Here is a 22,535-nt window from a genome sequence, read left to right on the forward strand (position 1 = left end):
TCATTGAACCAAGGAGCATGTCTGTTTCCAACCTCAATCCATTTGGTAGATACATTTGTTTTTTTATTGGGGAATAATAAAACATGTATGGCTTCGAGTGCTCGGAGCCTGTTGGGTGGGTTTCATCTCACCTCCTAGTATGGGATCAAAATAGCCGTCGTCCACGGTGGTAACTACAGGGACATAGAAAATAATGGATTTTAGATGCGACAGTATGATGTAATAACAAAACCAGCACATCAAATGTTAGATTGCAAGCCTAAGCGACTAACCTTCATCACATGCCATGCATCTCTACCCACATTAATATTTATTTTCCCCAGACTTTGACTTTGTTATTTTAACAAATGTAAATTTTTCATGAGCATTTGTTTTTTTTATAGACAGCTGTCTCCCTGGTGTGTGGAGACGGCTTCTTTGTATCCGTCACAGGGGGACGAAATGCTCATTAAAGAAAGTGATTAAAGGTAATCATGAATTATTGCACAGGCAACATCTGCCCGCCTCGACTTGACTTTCTCTGAAGGACAGAGGCAGGCCAAGCCTGAATGTGTGCCATTTGTACACAAAGTGAAATCTGAAAACAAGATCGATCCTGCAAGCTCAGTGAGGTGCTAAGAGTGAGAGAGATAGAGTCAGAGAGAGAGAGAGAAAAAAAAAAACTACAGAACATTGTTAATGGAGATCCCAAAGTATGCAATTAAAAGGCAGGCTCATTAATGCCTAATCACCCGAAACATTGAGGTGTTCGCCCACTTATTAAATTCTCATCTCATTGCATTGTTTACAATGCAGACTCGTTCTGAGCAATTAAAGGAGAATTACAAGACTTGTTCATTTGGGACAGGAAGCAAGAGAAAGGAATCAGTATAGTTTATGTGAGCGTCCTCAGAAACATAATTCAACTAAGGAGCATAATGACCAAACCGCTGGACACCTCACCACGTCTTTGGGTCTCCCAAGAACGTGAACCACATCAGGAGTTTAATATCTTCGTGCACAGACTAAGTAAACAAACATTCTCTGGCTTTTGAAGTGTACTTCCCTGCGTCAATGGTACCGCACCTTCCTGGGGCCCTTAACCATATGCCTGGATGAATTGCTAAAACTTCATTAGTGGCCAGTGTGAATTAGATTAGATGTTTTAAATGCACACACACAACCTGTCCGCTCCTTCTCAAGTAATGATCAAAGGGACTGCTAACAGGAGTTCCTGTTTGGAATTCAACATTCATTTAACAGGCAAGAAAAAGAGTCTGCCATTGGCCTGGCCAAATTGTCTCTTATCTGAATAAAAAGTTTAGTAGTAACTCTGTTTCTGTATTGTGTCGTGTGGACTAAATGATCAGGAACAAACATTTATGGCAGCAATCTATTTTCTGTTTATTTCTGATACCTTCACGTGGCTATTTTAACACATAAGAATCACAAAGTTATGTATTATGTTAATCTGTCGTGCAAATATTGATTTTCTACTTGACAATGTAGAATGCGAAAATAGAATTAGCTTCAGGTTGAATTTAGCGTCAGCTAATGCAGGTCAATAGTTTGCCTCTTCTAAGACAGGGAAATTGCAAAGACGGCCTATTTGAAAAGGAATCGTGTCTACAGTAGAGGAATGGGTTAAGCATAATTTATTTGGTCTCTCTTAATCAGGGCAGCAGAGAATCTGGTATCCGAGGAGAGAGCTCAAATCCCTGATAAATTTGCCAAGCGAACACGGGGGGCCTGTCTCGCCTGGAGGTGCCTTCTCGTTAGCCTCGTTAGCAGGATCCGCTCGCCACCGCGACACGGAGAGTGGGACATCTGCTCCGCCCCGACGGGGATCACTAAGCCACATCCAAGGGCACTTCGCTCTTCCTACTTCTGAACCCAGAGGGCCAGACAGACAGCCATACAGAGAGACAGGCAGGCAGGCAGCGGAAAAAATGGGATGGGGAGGACTTAGAATACCGCGGTTTCGGATGCCACCGAGAATTAAAGCACCACCATGCCTCCCCGACTTTTCGCTTCCACACATTTTCGACGACACATCCGCGGAATAGTTTGCCCCGGGAGCAAGATTCAATGCTTTCATCGCATTCCCAAATGTGGCGTTAATCTCGTCCCAAAGCCGGCTCTGAAGCAGGCCTGGTAAGTGTCTCCCGGTAGGAAGGAAGGGGAAACTGGAAGCCAAATTAATTCCACCCTGTAGTGCTGCGGCTGACACTGTGCTGATATCATATTCAGAGTAAGTAAATATATGCTAAAGCTTGGCCGCAATCTAACTCTCTACGCGTGTCCCTAAAAACGGGCCAATTTGGGGTCCATCTTTTGGAGAGTGGATGATATCCATTAAATGTTAGATGGTCTGCCATCTTGCTTCATGCCACATGGACAACCTTAATGGAAATGTTATCACTTTGTGCAGACTGAGTTTGTGCACTCTAAGAGGTCTCTCCACTATTCTTTGGTATAGTGGACAGATAAGTAATTTTCCCTGGCGTTTTCTAGGCTTGCCAGCATGGGTTTTGTAATTAATTTCTGATAAGTATTAAAAGTTTTGCTGTCGGCAACCACAACCAAAACAGTCCTGATCTTGACAGTGGTGGTCACTTAAGGCAATGCTGTCACAACGACGTGATGTGTCCCATCATCTGCCACTGTGGTATTTTTTATTTCCCCTTGTCACTAACCTGTCCTTAATGGGGCAACTCTAATACAGTCGACTTGGCAGCAAGAGTCCAGGGTTAGTCCAGAGAAATTATCAGAATAGGGCCATATCAAGAAAAACACACGGTTGGTTGTTTTCTTGGCTGATCAGTGTGGCCTACATACGATGGATAAGAGGTGTATCTGCTGCAAGAGAAATAACAAAGGAAACTCACAACTTTAATACAGCTTTAACAGTTCAAGGTTGAAAGTGATTGCACTCACAGTCTCAGTGAATCTCCAAACTGAAATGGCTGGCCAGGGGAAGGGGGAAGGCTGCCTCTCCCTAGAAGCTTCTGCTGCCTTGTGAATAGCTACACTCCCGATTCCTGTCAACAAACACACCAGCTAGGCCACACTGCCTGTGTGTAACTGAGGGTGAAAATACTCTGAACGCCTGGCTAAACACTTTCCCCCCATCTATCTTGCTTTATTTTCACTGTATCTCCACTTCTCTTTTTCCCCTCCTTTCTCTTTGCTTCCACCCACTTTCTCATTCTCCATTTCCCTGTCTCGCTCACTCATCTTTCTCTTAACCCTCTCTTTCTACCTCTGTTTCTCCATCCATCCATTCCATCCACCCTCTCCCTCTTCCATCTCCTTCCCTCCACTCTTCTTCCTTTGGTTTGTCCCAGAGAGATGGATGCTTGTCGTGGATTATTTAAGGCACGGGGGGTAGCTGGTGCTGAGGCTCCAGTACAAGGAGGCGTGGGTTGCCCTTTAAATTTATATGCACACCTCTGGCAGTTCTGGCAGGTATGTGAAGGATAGGATTTACTGGAGCTAACTGTCATATTAAATGATTGTGGGAGTGGACAAACAGAATGTGTATTTGATTATAACCTCAGCACACACCTCAGCACACATAACTAAACAACTATGAGGCTTCACTAGTGTTTACCAAATATCTGCTGAACCTACTCATTCTAGGTTGTGATCTATGAAGTGTTCTTTTCATTTCCATGGATGTAGAGAGAATACCGCATAGTCCAATGGTGAATATTTTAAATAGAGAGATTGAAGTATCATGACCTTTTGGAGTTGTTTTATCATGCAGTCATTCTCACTTCATTCATTCTCTGACTTCTTGCTTCCAAAACGTATTAGACTTCGGGACTTTTTGTCCTGAACCTTTGTCTGAACCCTACCTTTCTGCAGGGTACATCACAGGTACAATGGACAATCCCTTTGATTTCCCTCGTCAACTGCAGAAAATGTACCTAATAATCATTTTCCGTAAAAGCACTCCTCATCATAAAAATGATCTGTCATATAAATACTCATGTACACATAAATGTTGGACAGGACTGTGAACCATAGCTTTGTCTGAAAAACAGCATGGATGGAAATACTGTACTTCACGTCTGTTAAGACTTTAGACTTTTCAATCAAGGGGTTTCTTCTTTGGCATTCAGAAGCGTTCAGCACATTTACAATGGGATACTGTACAATCCCATATCTCTTATCCTTCGTCCAGTTCACCACGACCTAAGTAAACCATCCACTTCCCCTGCTAATCCTGAATCTTTTTCGTTTAAGCTGACCAGAGCGTCCTCCTCCTTTGTGTTTCATGCCATGCTAATTTCCTCACACACAGAGCCGTGCTTGTATGCTGACCTCCAAACCACCTTCTGATAAGGAAACAGAAAGCTAGGTTGCTAGGGGAGCTCTCTTATCAGCCAGTGGGGAACCCTCCAGCTTTGACTTGTCTGTACGAGTTCATTAGCTTAACACACATCTCTAATAGGCAGGGTGGCTGTACATATTTTCACTCTACTGCCAGCTTATTTTGCAAAGCGTGCATATACCACGCTCAAGGATAGATGTTGAAATTGCTCTGACTGATAAACGGTCTGGTGGGAGAAAGCCCTGGTGAGTTTAGAGGTTTCCCGTGGAGAGCTAACTCACAGAGATAGTGCTGAAGATGCAGACTCCCAGTTCAGCCCTAGAGAGGCTCTCTCAACAGCAGGGATACAGGTTGTTCATCAGCTGCAGTTAGAGTAATGGAACAAAATTATAGTCAGAGGGATGGAAAATGACTTCATATTTTAATAAAGTTCTATATCTGCTAACGGCCCACTGGGCTACGTATTATAATACAATTCTTTCTTTTTTTGTTAAAACATCAAATAGCGCTGTATGATGGTTCTGCAAAACAGCCCTGTGAAAACATACAGAAACACAGAGACCCACACATTCACCAGAAAAGGAGACTCATGATGACTCTTTTGAAACACACAAAACGACTAAACATCAGGTCAGACAGATACAGGAAATAACCTACACATTGTTTTTTGCTCTAATATATTTCTTCTATTCACCTATAAGTCCCATGATGTAATAAAAAATATATGTAGGTTGGTTTATTGGGTGTGCCTGCCTTTGGCAAGGCTCAACCTATATTCTCTTTCATAAATGTTTTATTATTATTATTCCCACCCTAAGTAATCCCTCAATTGTTGCACTATATAGACAGTGTCAGTGTCAAAATGTTTGTCTTGATCCTTATTTTATTGCTTGTATTCCCTCGAAGATTCTGTTGTATGGTTTTGGCAGAATATAAACTTTTGTGTAGAAAAGTGCAGTTAGTTGTAGCTAACAAGCCTAACCACGGTCAGAAACATCACAACGTCATCCGTCAGTGACAAGGCCTGTAAAGTAAATACAAGCTGGTATTTCCCAGTGAGATCATGTTCTGGATGGCTCCAAATGTTTGGATGTTTGATATTAGTTTAAACAATAGGTTTAGAGGTGATATAGTAAAAAATTTAATAAATGCCCGAGCTGCAACTGATAAAAGAACACCTCACAATTTCCCCAGAAATTGTACCCTCTCTAGTTATCCTTCAAGTGTTAAAGTTGAAACACATACTTTACTTTTTGTGAGAAATAACTGGCCATTGGCTGGCCATATGACCTTGAGTGAGATAAAGACCAACATATTTTTCAGTTATTGGCATGGTGTGTGTGTGAGGGAGGATACATTTAATGCCTGTCAGAGCAACAATTCTTTGTAAAAAAAAAGAAAAGAAAAAATGACCAAGGCTTCACAAACCTGTATTTTTTTTCTTTTTTTACAATTTGGCTTCCATCAACCTGGTGAAAAGTGGACTGTGTAAATCTTCTGGCCTCAGGCATGATTGTACGAGAGATGCTATTAGAAGATTGGTCCTAGACTAGAGGGACAGAGGTTATGTGTGCTGTAACAAGTTAACCACGTGCATACTTCTGCCAGGCATATGATCCCAGAACCCCTACGATGGATGAGCATTCCTGGAGATACCCTGACTACTTTTTCTTTGCTGTTGCCTAACAACAACTCTCTCTTCCCCTCTCTTTCTGACAGGGAGGCATAATGTAGACCATCTCTGAGTTCTCAATGAACACATTTCAATCATGACTCTTAAGAAGGCTATTCTGCTGGCAGGGAGCCTGGAGTGAAACGAGAAGGAGGAGAGAGAGAGAGATGAGGACCGAGGAGGAGATTGAGGACACATGGAGGAAAAAAGGAGAGTAGACATGGAGGAGAGGAGGATGGAGGGATAGGGCTGAAACACCAGACAAAGCCCTGGAAATAAGGCACTGAGTGGACAAGTGGAATTGAAGGAGAAAGATGGAGAGCAAGGTTAGAAATACAATTGAGGCCTGTGAGGGCTGAGGAGGAGAAAGAATGATGGTAAAAAATGAAGTCAGACTCTGAGAGTAAGAGGAAGTGGTGGAGAAATCTCTGACTAGCCCCGAAGCAATTACACCTCGGCTAGCTCCCTTGTTCATCATCAGGAGGGGCTATAATAAATATAGCCGTGAGGAAAGTACAACCACTAGGGTGACCAGACGTCCCGATTTTGTCCGGACAGTCCGGTTTTCCAGCCCTTTGTCCGGACCGCGGTTGCGTGTCCTCCTTTTCGCCCTTTTGTCCTCCTTTTTTTACCCTTCCTGCCCACCATTGCAATTTACCACTTTCGTGGGCTTCAGTGCAAAAAAGAAAGATCTCCTTCAAACCTACGTGGAGTTCAGAACTCCACTTTGCCAATAAGAGCAGCAAAGATCAATATCTTGCCTTCTGTAAGCTCTGTCGCATTGATATAGATGTGAGTAGTAAGGAAAGGGGGCTTTAGAGCGGCATGCCACTACAGAACGGCACGAGGATAACACTAGTTCTGCCGGACACTCTTCCTTAACATCATTTTTTGCTCTGAACACAACAGTGGATGATAAAACAACCGCTGCTGAGCTGACCAAATTATTTCATGCTTTGAAACATCACCACTCTTAGACTGTTGGCTTACTAAAATGACTTACGTTATTGTCTTAATTTCATACTAATGGCCCCCATCCCCCCACGCATGTACAGGCACTCACAAATCCACACATAATCACCCGCAGACACACACAGGGTCGTTGCTAGGAATCCCCGCTCCCCACGCCCCCCATAATCAACTGTGCTGATTTTTCGTTCATGGAAGTCAGTCTAATTAATGTACTGGCAAAAAATATAATGACATGTACAACCGACGTTCGCCCGCTCCCAGTATCGAACATGTCAACTTTGACATCTCAAGCGAAACTACTACCAATTAAGCTAACGAAAAGCAAGTGAATCTCTGGTGCTGGTGCTTGATTGAGTTTAACCGATGTACACCGGTTTTATAACGCATCTATCTGTACACCAATTATTTCATACTGAATGTTTTTAGGAGATATCAGACCATTGTCTGTTATTGGTTTTCACTGCGGGCAATGTCAGATAACTGGAGAGTTTCATAAAGCGTGAGAAGTGCTAGCTAACATGTGTGCCTGGCTGCCACTACATCATGATAGCTAGGTTACTACTGTAGGCTACTGTTGGCTCACCTCTCAAATATTTTCCTGTTGTGGTGAAAAAACTTGTGAATCATATCCACCTTTACCCGCGACGCGAAGTACCTGGACACACATGCACACACACCCCGACACACAGGGCCGGGCCTAGGGTTTTGGGGCCCTAAACAAAAATAGTGTATGGGGCCCTTTTGATTTGACAAATTTGACAAATGTTTAGTCTGTTTATTGGGTCGGCCATTATACCACAAATCTTTGGCATCACTCCCATTTTCTCATTTAGCACCTACATCCCTCCCCCCCACACATACACATATTCCTTCCCTGCTCCCTCTCTGTATCTGGCTAAGTTCTGCGGCTCCCTCCCTACCTCTCTCTTCTCCTCCCTCCCTCCATCTCTCTATATCTCCCTCTCTCTTAGCCTCTCCGGCGGGGGCCTCATGTATAAAGGATTGCGCAGCTTTCATACCAGAAGATGGCGTACGGCCAAAACTCGAAAAGTACCTATGCACAGAAATATTCACATGTATAAAACCGGTCTTACGCCAGGTCCTGCGCACCTTTCCTTTTTAAATCACAATCAACGTGAGATTGAACGAGCCACTGACCCCGCCTTACCTCCTCCCACAAATGAATATGCAGATGGACTATAAATGAAATCCTGAGGTCATTTCTTTGTCTGAATTACCGTATTTCTTCGAATAAACGCTGCCCTCGAATAAACGCTGCACCAAAAATGAATGTTATTTAATAAACGCTGCAGTGTTTATTCGCAGAAATACGGTAAAATGGCTAAACACTCAATAAAGAAAAAAATCACAGACTGTGAGATTGAGGTTCTGACAACAGAGGTGGGGGCGAGAAAATGTGTCATGTTTGGCGGCCTGTCATCAGGTAATAGCAACAAAAGAAAGTTGGCGGAGTGGAAAACTGTCACTATTTGCGCCCTTTCTTGTTTTGAACCCGTAGTACTTTGAGATTTAGCTCATGTAAAGTGCATTACAAATAAAATCATTATTATTATTATTATAGGGCCATAAATGCTGTGGGTTCGGAGAACCGGACCATGGAAGAAATTAAGAAGAAATAGTCCGATGTAAAACTTTAAATTAAGAAACGAGTGGTGGCGCATTGTAACAGCATGGCAGCTATAGGGTTAGTGACATGCATTTCCTGTGTGATTTTGCCATTCATATGACACCCTCAAGTTTAACAGAAGTTATTAAGTGGTGGCGCATTAAACCGAAGGCAGTAACACTTTACAATAAGGGTGCATTAATTAGCATTCATTAATGCATTAACTAATGCATGAATCATCATCAGTTAATACATAACTCAGAAAGTACTTAATAATGCACTGATCATGAACACATCATTTGGTAATAGGGAGTCACATATGATTTACTATTAACTAAATCTAGAATCATGTATCGATTCCTATTTTTACATTAACACATTAACTGAGAGGTGAGTTAACTACTTTAGTTAATCGTGCAAACTATGACTGTTAGTTAACTGTGTGAACTAAAACCCTGAGTTAACAGGGTAAACTAATGGCAATACCTTAATTCATGTGTTAATTACCACAATGGCGGCATCCATGGATTGAGACGGTACTTAATCATTTGTTAATAGTAATGTGCCTCCTCAAGTAAAGTCATAACATGAGATACATTCACTAATCATTAACTAATTATTCACTCAACAAATACCTACTGTTTTTTTTCAGACAGACAACTTTTAAATAAACTATTGTGAGTTGTAATCCTGCATTACAGTCAAAATAACTTTTTGACGAATGGATGACTACCATGCCGTTTGCAAAACTTTTTATTTCCCTCAAACAACCACTCGAAGTATCGATCAGATCTTCCGTAGAAAATGCCTGACTGCAACAGATCCTTGATTCTGGACGGTGAACTCCTAACTTCAAATGTTAACTTTCCACTATCCCCTAAGCTTAATATTTTACATCAACTTGAAAAGGGTGGAAGCTAACAGAGAATAATTTAGCATTTGAATGGTTGTAAAATTGCTTGTAAAATCAAAGCAGTTTAACCGAAAACCCAAACCTATGCCCGCAATTGCCAAATAGCCACTGCAGCACGCACACAAAAGTCCGGCACATAAGTCAGAATTGAGGTAGGCTAAGAAAACATTACAAAACTAAAGAAAGTTTTTAAATGATAGGCCTATTGATCATCTTATTTTGACAAAAACATAAAAACAATATTACATGAAGCTCAAATGAATGTGAAAAAAATGTGCGTGCTGGTATTAACTATTGATGCCCCTGCCAAAGTTGCTAACAAACTTGCGTCCTGAACTGTGGGTTAAGCAAGGGGAGTTTCTATAGCCGAGTAGTGGATTGTGCGCAGCAAGCTTGGAAGAAACAAAGGGAAATGAATAGGGGCCTGTGCCCCAGTAGAGATTTATGTTAATAACGACCCTGTTAGGGGTTCAGGTGGCTGAGCGGTGAGGGAATCGGGCTAGTAATCAGAAGGTTGCCAGTTCGATTCCCAGCTGTGCCAAATGACGGTGTGTCCAAGGCAAGGCACTTCACCCTACTTGCCTCGGGGGGAATGTCACTGTACTTACTGTAAGTCGCTCTGGATAAGAGCGTCTGCTAAATGACTAAATGAAAATGTTACAGAGCCAGACAAGACTTTGCGGATGGTCCACACATTCTCACGTCAAGTAAATCTTTAAACATCACAAAGTGTGCGTGAAAACCAGCGTACGCAAGCTTTTTGTGCGTACGCAACGATATACATGAGGCCCCAGGACTCTCCATGCTTGTTTTGCTGCTAAATCAAAGCACTTCCTAGCCTGACGTTGTCATACTCATAATTCTAGTCAGAATATGAGTCTGAAAACTCTCCGTTGGGCTGTGACTACGGGGCGTGTTTCAACCGAACTCGTAAAACAAATGCCTCTTCGCTCAATTGGATAGACCTACAACCAATCAGAGCAACGTAATATGTTGTTTGTTGAAAACAAATTCAACCCAAGCGCTCTTTTGTGACGTTGTTGATTGCGTTACTGTTGATCATCTGTCCATCATCGTATAAAGCTCGCCCTGGCAATTTCATTGGTCCGTCCCGATTCTGGTTTTCTGTAGTTGTCCCCAATACGAGACCCTCCAGACCCAACTTCCTGACCAAATTTTTTTGTGGGCGGGGAGAAGTTGGGCTGGCAGCCAGGCTAAGCACTTCCAGGATGATCAATAACAATGTTATCTATCATTGGTCTTTCACGGCGCACTCGAAGAATGATTAACCCATCGAGAAAGCCCAGATTGGCATCTAGTTATTTAGGATACCAACGTGAGGAGCACCCTCCAAAAGTACGGCTTCTCTGGATGATGCTCCCAGCCTTGATTACAACAAAACTAATTATCTTTTTTCACCACTTGTTGCTTTGCTCATTTATCTACTGCTGAGCAGACATACTCGATGGATCAGGCAGTCCCTAATCCCCATCAGTGCGTGTTACCAGAATTCTCCACACAACCAGTCTGAATTGATATTTGGGCCATCACCTCCAGGAACAGAGAAATACTGAGACTAAACCTGAACCTGGTTTCCTGTGTTCTCACAGAGTTAATGTGTTGGTACAAGACCCAAGCGTACCACACAGCACATATCTTCTGCCACACAACACAAATTGCACATCCCCTATTCTTGTATTCTTATTGTTGTTTTCATGTTATACTGCTGATGTTCATTGGAGGCCTCCTTGTTAAAGATACCTCTCTGGGGTTTCTAGGGATGGACCTATATAAAGGAAGCAACATACACACATTGTAGATACACCTGTTTCCTCTGTCAGTATATATGTTTTATGTTGCCAGGGTAAGGAACAGCATTATGCGTTGATGTTTTCCAGTGATAAAGACAGCTGAAGTGTCATCCTATTTCTTCCTATTGTGCTGCATTGTTAAAGAAAATTAAGTCATATTTTTTAATATATTATGTTTCACACAAATTGAGGATAATCTGTGTGTTATGTGTTTTTTTTTTTACAATTATAGTTGAGAGTCTAGACTGTATCTCATTCACAATAAAAAGTTGTCAAAAATTCTGTAAGGTACCAAACTTGACCTCAAAACTCATGAGGTAGAACAAAACAAATGTTGGCCCTGATGGAGCTGATGGCACATGTGTACAAGCACATTTCCTTACCTATTCACTTTTAGTTATTGTATGGTATTGAAGTTAAAGGCTGGGTATTTAATGTGTTTGAGAAGCAGTTTTTGTCATATCTGCCTTAATAAACTTCACATCTTGATAGCAACCAATACATATAAAGGTTTGACGGTAATATGAAACCAAACCGATATCTGTGGGCATCGCAAGACTGTAATAAACACAACAAATAATTAGGCTCTACCCTGACTAATGATAGGACGGGCTACCTGTCTGTCAACCTATCTACCTGCTTGCACTCTGCCCCTGCACTCAATGCACATTACTGTAGTTTTGTGGGAGCGGCTTTGAAGGGGGGGTGGGATATTTTGGTTTGAATCGTTTCAAACAGAAGCTAAAATAGCTATCTTAACTCAGCTTATAGGTTAAGTTACAGTACAACTTGAAAAAACGAAACAAAAACAATAGACAGTAATCAAAAACAAAACTGAAACCAAAATAAAACCAACGCATACAATATTTCAGGTGGTGCAATATTGAGAGATGGATAATGAATTTCTAAGATGGTTGACATCCGGGAAATTGTAAATGACCTATTGGTCACATCTGCAGTTATTTAGAGACTCAGAGAGAAATATTATATTGGTAAATAAAGCCAGAAGAGAAGGAGACCAAGTTGGTTTTCACAGATTGTGGGTCAGAGATAGCCCAAGGGTCTTGGAGCGATTGCGTGCAGAAAAAAACTGATTGAAGATGGCCTGAAGGAGAATCACCCCTATTCTGGAGGACTATATATATATATATATATATATATATATATATATATATATAAGAAAGCACCCATTCCCAATCTTCCCTTCACTGTCACCTTTTGTTTGGCCTGTTGGATTAGTTTTTCCTATAATCATTTTGTTATAACTTTTCTGAAAAAACATGGAAAAGCCTTAAAATGCTAGTGTTAAATGTCAACCTTGAAAAAAACAGGGCAATTAACTTGACATTGACCACAATGATGTAATCCGGACAAGTCCCTGAGCAAGCCACATCCTTGCCAGCTCTAGGTATCAGGACATTGACTTATCTTTACATCCCTCTACAGTCATTAGACATGATCAAAGAGTGTCACCAAGTGTGAAGAAGGGATTGGTGGGAGGACGAGGGAAGGGGTGCAGGTAGCTGCAGGGGAGTTTCAAGGGAATTGTTATTTGAGATATTAAATCACTTCCAACCTCAGATCCGTTCAATTAGGTGTGCTCTGCTCTCTGGCGGTTCAGCAGGAAGCTCAGGGCTAATCATGTTATGGACTCACAGAAGTCGCCAGGGTAATTGGAGGTGAGAGCTAACATGGATCAGGGTGATTCGTATGTCTTACCAAGAGAACTCCGGTTTAGAGTGAGATGTTTGAAGTTCGGATGAACAATCACACAGCCTCTGCTAATGTTAATACTACTACTGCTATTACTTCTAAAACCATTGCAACTATCGACCCTTACCAAAAAGAAGTATACTTAAAGTTTATTTTGTAAGTATACTTAGTATAAAAAGTATACTATTATCACGTAACTTAAAGTATAATAGCAGTGTACTTATTTATATACTATTTTTGTACTAAGTAAACTGAATTGGCCCACTTTTTAGGTCATTTAGTACACTTTAAAGTACACTTATTGTGTATTTCAAGGTTTACTTTTGAATACTGTAAAGTAGCCTGTGTAGTGTCTTTCAGTTCATCAAGTATACTTCCTAAAGTACTTCAAAGTATACTTTGGAATATTCTAAAGTAACCTGTGTAATGCACTTTCAGTTCATGAAGTATACTTCCTAAAGTACCTCAAAGCATACTTTCATATAAAGAAGTAAACTTAATTATTTAAATTTCACTATGACTTACTAATATATTTAAATGTTCTGGGGCCCCTTAAACGCCTCTGATCTTGTGTCACTTGACGAGAACAGGGGCCCTCGCGAAGTTACACTGGAGATTCTTAGCTGAAAGAAGCTATTTACTGCGTATGCATGAACATAGAATGAATCCAGCTCTTCTTATGAAACGCAACAGTCATTTAACTCATGCTAAACCAGCACAACAAGGACAATTACAATGCAACAAAACACTACATTCTAAGCAGACACGTTTAAAAACGAAATTCATAAAGTTACATTTGTATTTCGAACAAATGGCAAATTTATCAGCCAATTTTAACACTATTTACTGCCTTGCATCATGGGAATTGACCAGCCAATGAGCCAAGCTATCTTAATTTTTTCACTTTGTTATTTTGTTCTTCAGTCAGTTTGACTTTCAAAGTATAACCTTCAAATGCAAAATAAAACCGTTCTGTCTGCTTCTTTCTCAAGTAGCTTTTTCGTTTTTCCCATTGATACTCCAATTGATAATTAATAGTATAAGAGTATAGGGCTTCAGAATGTTTTGGCAGTAATTAAGGTTACAGGCTTACAGTAACTCCTCCTACCTCCCCTCCCCTCGTAACTTTCCAGCGCAACCTCCGCTCCCTATCCCCCTCTCATTTATCCTCTGTTGTAACATCCTCCCTCCCTCCCATTGACGATTTCTTGTCCCACCCCACTAACACTGCCACGACACCATGTTAACCACTTTAACTGCATCACTTGACTCTCTCTGTCCCCTGTCAACCAGGCCTGCGCGATCTTCTCCCTCCTGCCCGTGGCTTACGGATGTTATTTGTGAACAACTGTCCACCCTTCGAGCAGCTGAGAGGAGACGGCGCAAGTCCAAAGACGGTCTGGACCTTGATAAATATCACTCCCTCCTTAAATCCTTCTCTTCTCACATAACTGGTGCTAAAACCCTCTACTTTCTGAACAAAATTAACTCTGCTTCAAACCCCCACCAACTTTTCTCTACCTTCTCCACCCTTCTTAACCCACCTCCCCCCCCCCCCCCCCCCCCCTCCACCCTGACAGCAGACGACTTCTCCTCCTTCTTTGAGGAAAAAGTCTCCGACATTAGCAGTCGGTTCCCTAAACCCACCTTTCCTACCTCCTCACCCTTCATGACTGACCCAACTAAATGTCTAAACTTTTTCTCTCCCCTGTCCGAGTCAGAGCTCTCTGACCTCATTCTCTCTCATCGCCCCACCTCCTGTCCCCTTGATCCTGTCCCCTCCCCTCTCTTTCAAACCATCTCCCCCTCCATCATAACTTTTCTGCTCCATGTCCTAAACTCCTCTCTTACCTCTGGCACCTTCCCCTCTGCCTTCAAACAGGCCAGAGCTAGCCCTCTACTCAAAAAACCCTCCCTTAACCCTGCCGTCCTCCAGAACTACAGACCGTTATCACTGTTACCCTTCTTTTCTAAAACAATTGAACGTGCTGTATCTAACCAACTGTCTAACTTTCTCTCTCAGAACAACCTGCTTGACCCCAACCAATCGGGCTTCAAGACCGGCCACTCCACAGAGACTGCCCTCCTTTCATTCACCACTGCCCTCCGGTCTGCCAGAGCGGCTTCGAGGTCATCCGTCATCATTCTGCTGGACCTTTCTGCAGCATTTGATACGGTTAACCACCAGATCCTGCTCTACAGACTTTCTGAGATGGGCATCACTGGGACTGCACTCCAGTGGATCTCATCCTACCTATCGGGAAGATCCTACCAGGTCTCCTGGGGCCTCATGTATAAAGGATTGCGCAGCTTTCCTACCAGAAGATGGCGTACGGCCAAAAGTCGAAAAGTACCTACGCACAAAAATATTCACATGTATAAAACCGGTCGTACGCCAGGTCCTGCGCACCTTTCCTTTATAAATCACAATCAACGTGAGATTGACCGCACGTGAACGAGCCACTGACCCCGCCTTGCGTCCTCCCATAAATTAATATGAAGATGGACTATAAATGCGCTCCTGAGGTCATTTCGTGTCTGAGTTACCGTATTTATTCGAAGAAATGCCGCCCTCGAAGAAACGCAGCACCAAAAATGAACGTTAAACGCTGCAGCGTTTATTTGAAGAAATACGGTGACTGTGAGATCGTGGTTCTGACAACAGAGGTGGAGGCGAGAAAATGTGTCCTGTTTGGCGGCCTGTCATCAGGTATTAGTGACAAAAGACAGCACTTTGAGATTTAGCTAAATGTAAAGTGCATTACAAATACAATTATCATTATTATTATAGGGCCATCAATGCTGTGGGTTCAGAGAACCGGACCATGGCAGAAATTAAGAAGAAATGGTCCGATATAAAACTTTAAATGAAGAAACGAGTGGTGGCGCATTGTAACAGCATGATTTTGTCGTTCGTTTGACAGCCTCAAGTTTAACAGAAGTTATTAAGTGGTGGCGGTATAAACAGAAGGCTATATAGCATTTCCCGTTTTGGGTTTTGGCATTTTGATATGATCATCCACATTAATGATCAAACGTTTATTTTTATGTTTTTTGAATAGTCAACGTCATAAACGTACTAGTGGAAACTTTATTTTGTAATGTTTGGTGAGTCTAGGCACGTTTCAGTTGGAATTCGCCATGTTACAGAGCCAGACAAGACTTTGCGGACGGTCCGCACATTCTCACGTCTGCTCAAAAGTTTCCGTGACGGCCCCCACATTCTCACGTCAAGTAAATCTTTATACATCACAAAGTGTGCGTGAAAACCATTGTACGCAAGCTTTTTGTGCGTACGCAACGTTTATACATGAGGCCCCTGGGGAGGCAAACTGTCAGACCCTCACCAGCTCTCCACCCGTGTCCCACAGGGCTCCGTCCTTGGACCCCTCCTCTTCTCTCTGTACACCACCTCACTTGGACCAATCATCACCTCCCATGGCTTCTCCTACCACTGCTACGCTGACGACACGCAGCTGTACCTGTCGTTCCCCCCGACCGATCCGGGGATCTCAGCTAGGATTGAGGCCTGCCTCGCAGACATCTCCGCCTGGATGACCGAGCACCACCTCCAGCTGAACCTCGCCAAAACAGAACTTCTCATCATCCCGGCTAAACCCTCCATCTCCCACAACCTCCCAATCACCCTGGGATCTGCGACGGTGACCCCCTCATCCTCTGCCAGGAACCTTGGGGTTACCATGGATGACAAGCTCTCCCTCACGGCCCACATTGGTGCGGTCCCCCCATCGTGTAGATTCACCCTCTACAACATCCGGAAAATCAGGAGATATCTGTCTGAGCACTCCACCCAGCTGCTTGTCCAATCACTTGTCCTCTCCAAATTGGACTACTGCAACTCGCTGCTCGCCGGTCTCCCAGCATGCGCAACCCGCCCTCTTCAGAGGATTCAGAACGCATTGGCCCGCCTGGTCTACAATCTACCCAGACGCTCCCAAGTTACCCCGCTCCTCATCTCCCTCCACTGGCTACCCATCACGGCCCGCATCAGATTCAAGACCCTGGTACTGACCTTCCGAGCAGTGAACGGGACTGCACCCGACTACATCAAGTCTCTCCTGCAGCCTTACACCCCCAACCGCCACCTACAGTCTTCTTCAGACAACCACCAGGTGGTCCCACCGCTTAAGACTGCCCGGTCCCAACACAAGCTCTTCTCCTGTCTGGCCCCCCAGTGGTGGAACCAACTCCCCACCTCCATCAGAGACACAGACTGTCTCTCCACCTTCAAGAGAAGGCTCAAGACGCACTTGTTCAGGGACTACAACGGTACTTAGGAATGGGTTTCTGAACCCAATGCTAGTTTCCTCAAGGATCACAATGACTCTTACTTAGAGACGTGTTGCTCTTGTTGGTTAGTGGTAGCTGATTTAAACTGTTGTATTCTATTTTGGTTAATCTTATATTTTTATTTTATTTTACTGTTGCTTGTTTTTTACAGGTACACTTGCACTTACAGATTCATGTTGTTTAAACTGTAACTTGCTTAACTACATGCTCTTATGGTTTTACCCTTTGGCACTTATTTTTTGGTTGTTCACAATGTGTGCTTGTTTTGGCTACCCGCAATGCTTTGGGGCTATCTTGTTGTTAGTATCAGTGACCTATGTACTTTGTAAAACTCTCTCTTGGAAGTCGCTTTGGATAAAAGCGTCTGCTAAATGAATAAATGTAAATGTAAATGTACAGCGTCAGCACCAAAAAAGATTCAATGTGCAATGCATAATAGATTTTCATATACATGAATAATTAGAATGAAATAGATCAAAAAATGTAACCTGTAATGTACTTAAAAATTATTTTTGCTGTAGTAGAAAACATACATCCTACTCCAGAAATATACAATTTTCTGTTTCTAAGCATACTTCTAAAAGTATATCAAAAGTGAACTATTTTCTAAGTATACGTCCCACAAAAGTGAAATATTTTCAAAGCATACTTAAAAGTATATCAAAAGTGAACAATTTTCTAAGCATACCTAAGTATATCAAAAGTGAACTATTTTCTAAGTATACTCCTTAAAAGTATTTCAAAAGTGAACAATTTTCAAAGCATTCTTAAGTATATCAAAAGTGAACTATTTTCTAAGTAAACTTCTTAAAAGTATATAAAAAGTGAACTATTTTCTAAGCATACTTCTTAAAAGTATATCAAAAGTTAACTAAAAGTGTGCTATCCATATTTTAGTATACTTATGGGTATACTTTAATATACTTCTCTTTTGTAAGGGGATATTGCTACAACTAGTATAACTACTGCCGTATTTTTCGCAAAATAAGCCACATTTTCTACAAACCGCACCCCACCAGACTGGGAGCTTTGTGTTTGTAAATCTGAATATAAACTGCACTGGAATATATGCCGCACTTGATACCGGAACAATGATACCAAGCAATGCACAAGTATAGGCGATCTTACAGCATTCCGTTGTGTAACACACTTCGAAAACGAAAGTAATGTTTTAATGTTTTAGGAATTAACCAATATTTACCTTTAGACGCGTGAATTCAAAATATTTCCGACAGTCCCCAAAGTGTAAGTTATTTTTCCGAAACGGTAGCTGGCTAACTTTAATTAGCTTCTGTGCTAAGTTAGCTAACATAATACTCATAGCAATGCTACTACCATGCTAGTGTGACTTGTGAGCTTTTTCATTCGTACATTTTGAAGCCATAAGCCATTTTAAGCGTTTGTGGCATAGTTTTTGTCCATCGGAAAATATTCAGTTGGAATGTTCGAAATCGCATATATGTGATGTTACGCTGTGAGACCCGCACTTGAATGATCACGATGATGTGCGACGCTATTCCTTAACGGGTTAGCATTCACGAATAAAGTGTTTCGACTGTTGTTATGTATACAAACTTTCTTTAAGTCGCTTCGAAATATAAACTGCACCACCAAAAATTAAAATCGGGGTATAAACCGCGGTTTTATTTCCGAAAAATATGGTACTTATACCATAAGTACAGTAAGTATAGTGATGCTAATGCTAACACTACTACCTTTGTATCCTGTTTGGGTGTCAGGTCAGTGTTCGCTTGAGTTAACAACTGATGAACACAAATTGTGAGTTAAACCCAAACTATATTCTAAATACTGTAGTTATACAATGACTATCCTTACTTCATGAAGTTCATTATCTGTGCCTTACCGCTGAACTCTGTGAACAGTATTTGTTAATGCAGGCTGGACAATGTTATCAGTGGTACTTATGGACTTCCTGTGTGGAGTAGGACTTCCTTAGGGGAATACTTTCAGCCGGGGTTAAACTCTGACACTGTTTAACATTAACATCACACACACAAACACACAAACGTACATACACAAACTTTCATACACTCACATAACTTTCAGTGACCTACTGCAATTGTTTGCACAAAAACATATCCACATAAACACACTAACACACATTAACACACGCACAAACAGACACACCCACACAAACATACCATTCTTCATCCCCCTCTGTTTGGAAAGCACTTTCTATAACTGTCTGTCTTGGGTCCTTCAGCACCAGCCAGGGGGACAGAGAGTGAAATTACTCTCTCCATATCTCCTTCACACATATGTCTTAGGACGCCAGGGGACATAATGGCACTTCCTGTGTTTTTAAATCCTTGTTGCCACTCTTGTACAGTAAAAGATCCAACTGCCTCAGTGCTAACTGGGTAGAGGGATGAACAATTTCTCCAGGGCACGTTGCTTAATGGCTCTGAAATCTTATGAGGGGATCAGATGACTGGCTGCCGACTTGGAGGAGGCTGACTGGGGACAGATGGTTCAGTGTCTTGTGCTCCCTGCTGTTTCAGTGCCTTGGCGGAAAGCCTATGGGGAAGAGCAGAAAGCCCCTTTTCTCTGCTGGTGCTGGCCCATTGTAGACAGACACATTGAGACCAGTGAATCAGTGAGAAGCACAAACAAACAAGACCCTCCAGGACCATGACATGCTGAGCACAGGGTTCATGTTTTGCTCTGTATTCTGAAGCCAGGCTGATTTTATCACTTTAGGTTATTAAGAGTGCAAACCTTAAGAATGTGAAACGCATATTAGTGTGTTCATTATGTAAATTGTACATTCACTCTTCACAACACAAACAATGTTTCTGCTAAATCTGAGCATGTTACTCTGACTCAGTTTACTGCAATAAGACTAATTAATTGGGTGATTCATGTTTTTCATGTCTTGTCGACATGAAAAAAACTAAACAGTCCACTGTGAGCTCCTACTGAGAAAATCCTGTTGGGCCTTAGAGAGAGAGAAGAAAGGATGGAGGGATGGAGGGAGAACAGAGTAGAGACAGGGATAGAGGAAGAAGAGAAGAAAGAGACAGATGGAGGAGGAAAAGAGGAGAAGGATGGAGGGATGGAGGGAGAACAGAGTAGAGACAGGGATGGAGGAAGAAGAGAAGACAGAGACAGATGTAGGAGGAAAAGAGGAGAAGGATGGAGGGAGCGAGGGATGGAAGGAGAAGAGAGAAGAGACAGGGATAGAAGGAGTAAAGAGTCATGGATGAAGGGAGAAGAGCGGAGAGAGGGAGGGAGAAGAGAGGAGAGAGGGACGGATGGTGGAACAAGAGGGGATACAGAACATCTGGTTAATAACGTCTGGAGCATGGCTAAGAGGGGATGTTGCTGGATGCTAGTGGGGAGGTGGACACTGGAGGGGATGAAGATAAACAGACTTTAAAGTGTCTGTCCCTGACCCCCCCAAAGGCTTGACACAGACACCCTCTCTTCCAGATGAGGGACCACCTCCAACCCCTACAGGTTCCAATTTAACACATCCTGTTCCAAGGAGAAGGGAAGGCTTCTTTCCTGTGCCAGATCCACCACCTCCTTGCCTCCAGCCCCCCATACACTTTCCTTGCAGCTCCTCTATTTATCGATTTTTCAGTTTCACTTTCGAGACCTATCTTCTCTCCATCTATGTGTAGCGCTTTCTCTCTGCATCCTAGTTGCTCTCTGTCATTCTGCTTGCTTTGCTCTCTCTCTTGCATTCCCTCTCTGCCTGTCTCTCTATCTTCCTCCATCCCTCCATCCTGACACCTCTTTTGTGCTCACTCCATTTCTCCCTCACTCCCTTTCATCCTCTCTTTCCCTGTCCTGTTGTTGAAGGAAGATTTAAAACACTGACAGTCAGAGAGAAATTCCCCTCAATGTTCTGCCCATTCTGTCTGCCTTTTCTTCTGCCTGCAGATGAACTCTTCCAAAACGCTGTTCTCTGCAGCCCAGACACTCCCAGGTCAGGTCTGCTGTCATCCCATCTCCGCTGTCTAAGACAAGTCCTTTTGTGATAAAAACGTAGAGTTGCCACCGTGGTTTCCTTTGTGAATCATTGTGTGTCTCAGACGTCATTAACATGTCCCAGGAAAGTGTGTAAGGCACACTGGGGCTTAGTGTCTGTTAGTGTGCATAGCACTGTGTTGGTGTGTGTGTGTTTTTAAGCTAACTGTCAACATTTTAAAGGCATGTGCGCGTGTACAAACACAAAAGTGCCCTGCCATAGAAACTTTTACATAGAAACTGACAAAGTATAGCGCTAATGACAAGAAGAGAAAGCCTCTGTTCCCCTGCTCACCTCCTTAATGAGATCCTGCCGACTGACAACCACCAAGCAACCCTTTATGCAAACAGCTCCAGCACAATCTCCAGCACACACAGTCACAAACAGTTCTCCCAGACAGGCTCACTAGACAGCTGGCCTAAAATAACAGATCATTATTTAACACTGCGACTAAACACACCTTTAAATTGGGCCTCATTAATGTTGTGTGGAAAGGCCAGGGATAATACCATACCTACACGCTGGCAGCCCCGTGCACTGCACACCTGCATGTCTGATACGATAGAAACCCTGCATTCTGCTCTGTCAAATCCCATCACAGGTGGGATTTGACCTGTGACTGTAACATTTCTAGGTAAGAAGTTGTAGAACTGTAATGAGATTTGTCAGCCCAAGGACTACATGAATATAAACTGTATAAACAGACAATAATCTGTAAAATGACTCATACTCCACTGCCTATTGATTGTCAATACAATAGCAGAGTATGAACAACTATTACATTGTTCTGTCTAAAGGGATTACATATGGTGTTCTGGAAAGGGATTAATGTTGGGTTCTTCAGTTTGTGTGAAGAGCTGGTGTTACCCACACATCTCAGAGGGTTTCACTTGTAACAAGTTGTATCACCTCCCTGATGCTACAACTGTATCGATTGTGTACAATATTACAACAGTGACTTGCAGTCAGAGATTTTCACAGAAGAAACTGGATTTCTGGTTTGTCCGATTCAGGGGAGAACTCAGCCTGAAGGCATGATAGCAGGTAATTGTCAATTAACATCAAAATCAAATTCCACCATGGTGTAGCACTTTATGGACATCAGCAGTCAAGCATTATGACCAATTTTATGCTTGCTTAATCATTGCTGTGACATAGAGGGGAGCTTTCAAGTTCATTTTTGTCAATGAACGGTATGGTC

At 42.4% G+C, this 22,535-nt stretch overlaps 1 protein-coding gene across 2 annotated transcripts in view; it reads right to left on the minus strand.

Moving 5' to 3' along the window:
• The window catches only part of gypc (glycophorin C (Gerbich blood group)), a 29,463-nt gene that overhangs the window by 2,309 nt on the left and 4,619 nt on the right, over positions 1–22,535 (minus strand). For both annotated transcript variants that reach the window (XM_047046548.1, XM_047046547.1), the window contains exon 3: positions 132–173. In XM_047046548.1, the coding sequence (XP_046902504.1) occupies positions 132–173 (42 nt within the window). The remainder of the gene's footprint in view (positions 1–131; positions 174–22,535) is intronic.

This window comes from Hypomesus transpacificus, chromosome 23 (assembly GCF_021917145.1).
Source record: "Hypomesus transpacificus isolate Combined female chromosome 23, fHypTra1, whole genome shotgun sequence".
Lineage (NCBI taxonomy): Eukaryota > Metazoa > Chordata > Actinopteri > Osmeriformes > Osmeridae > Hypomesus > Hypomesus transpacificus.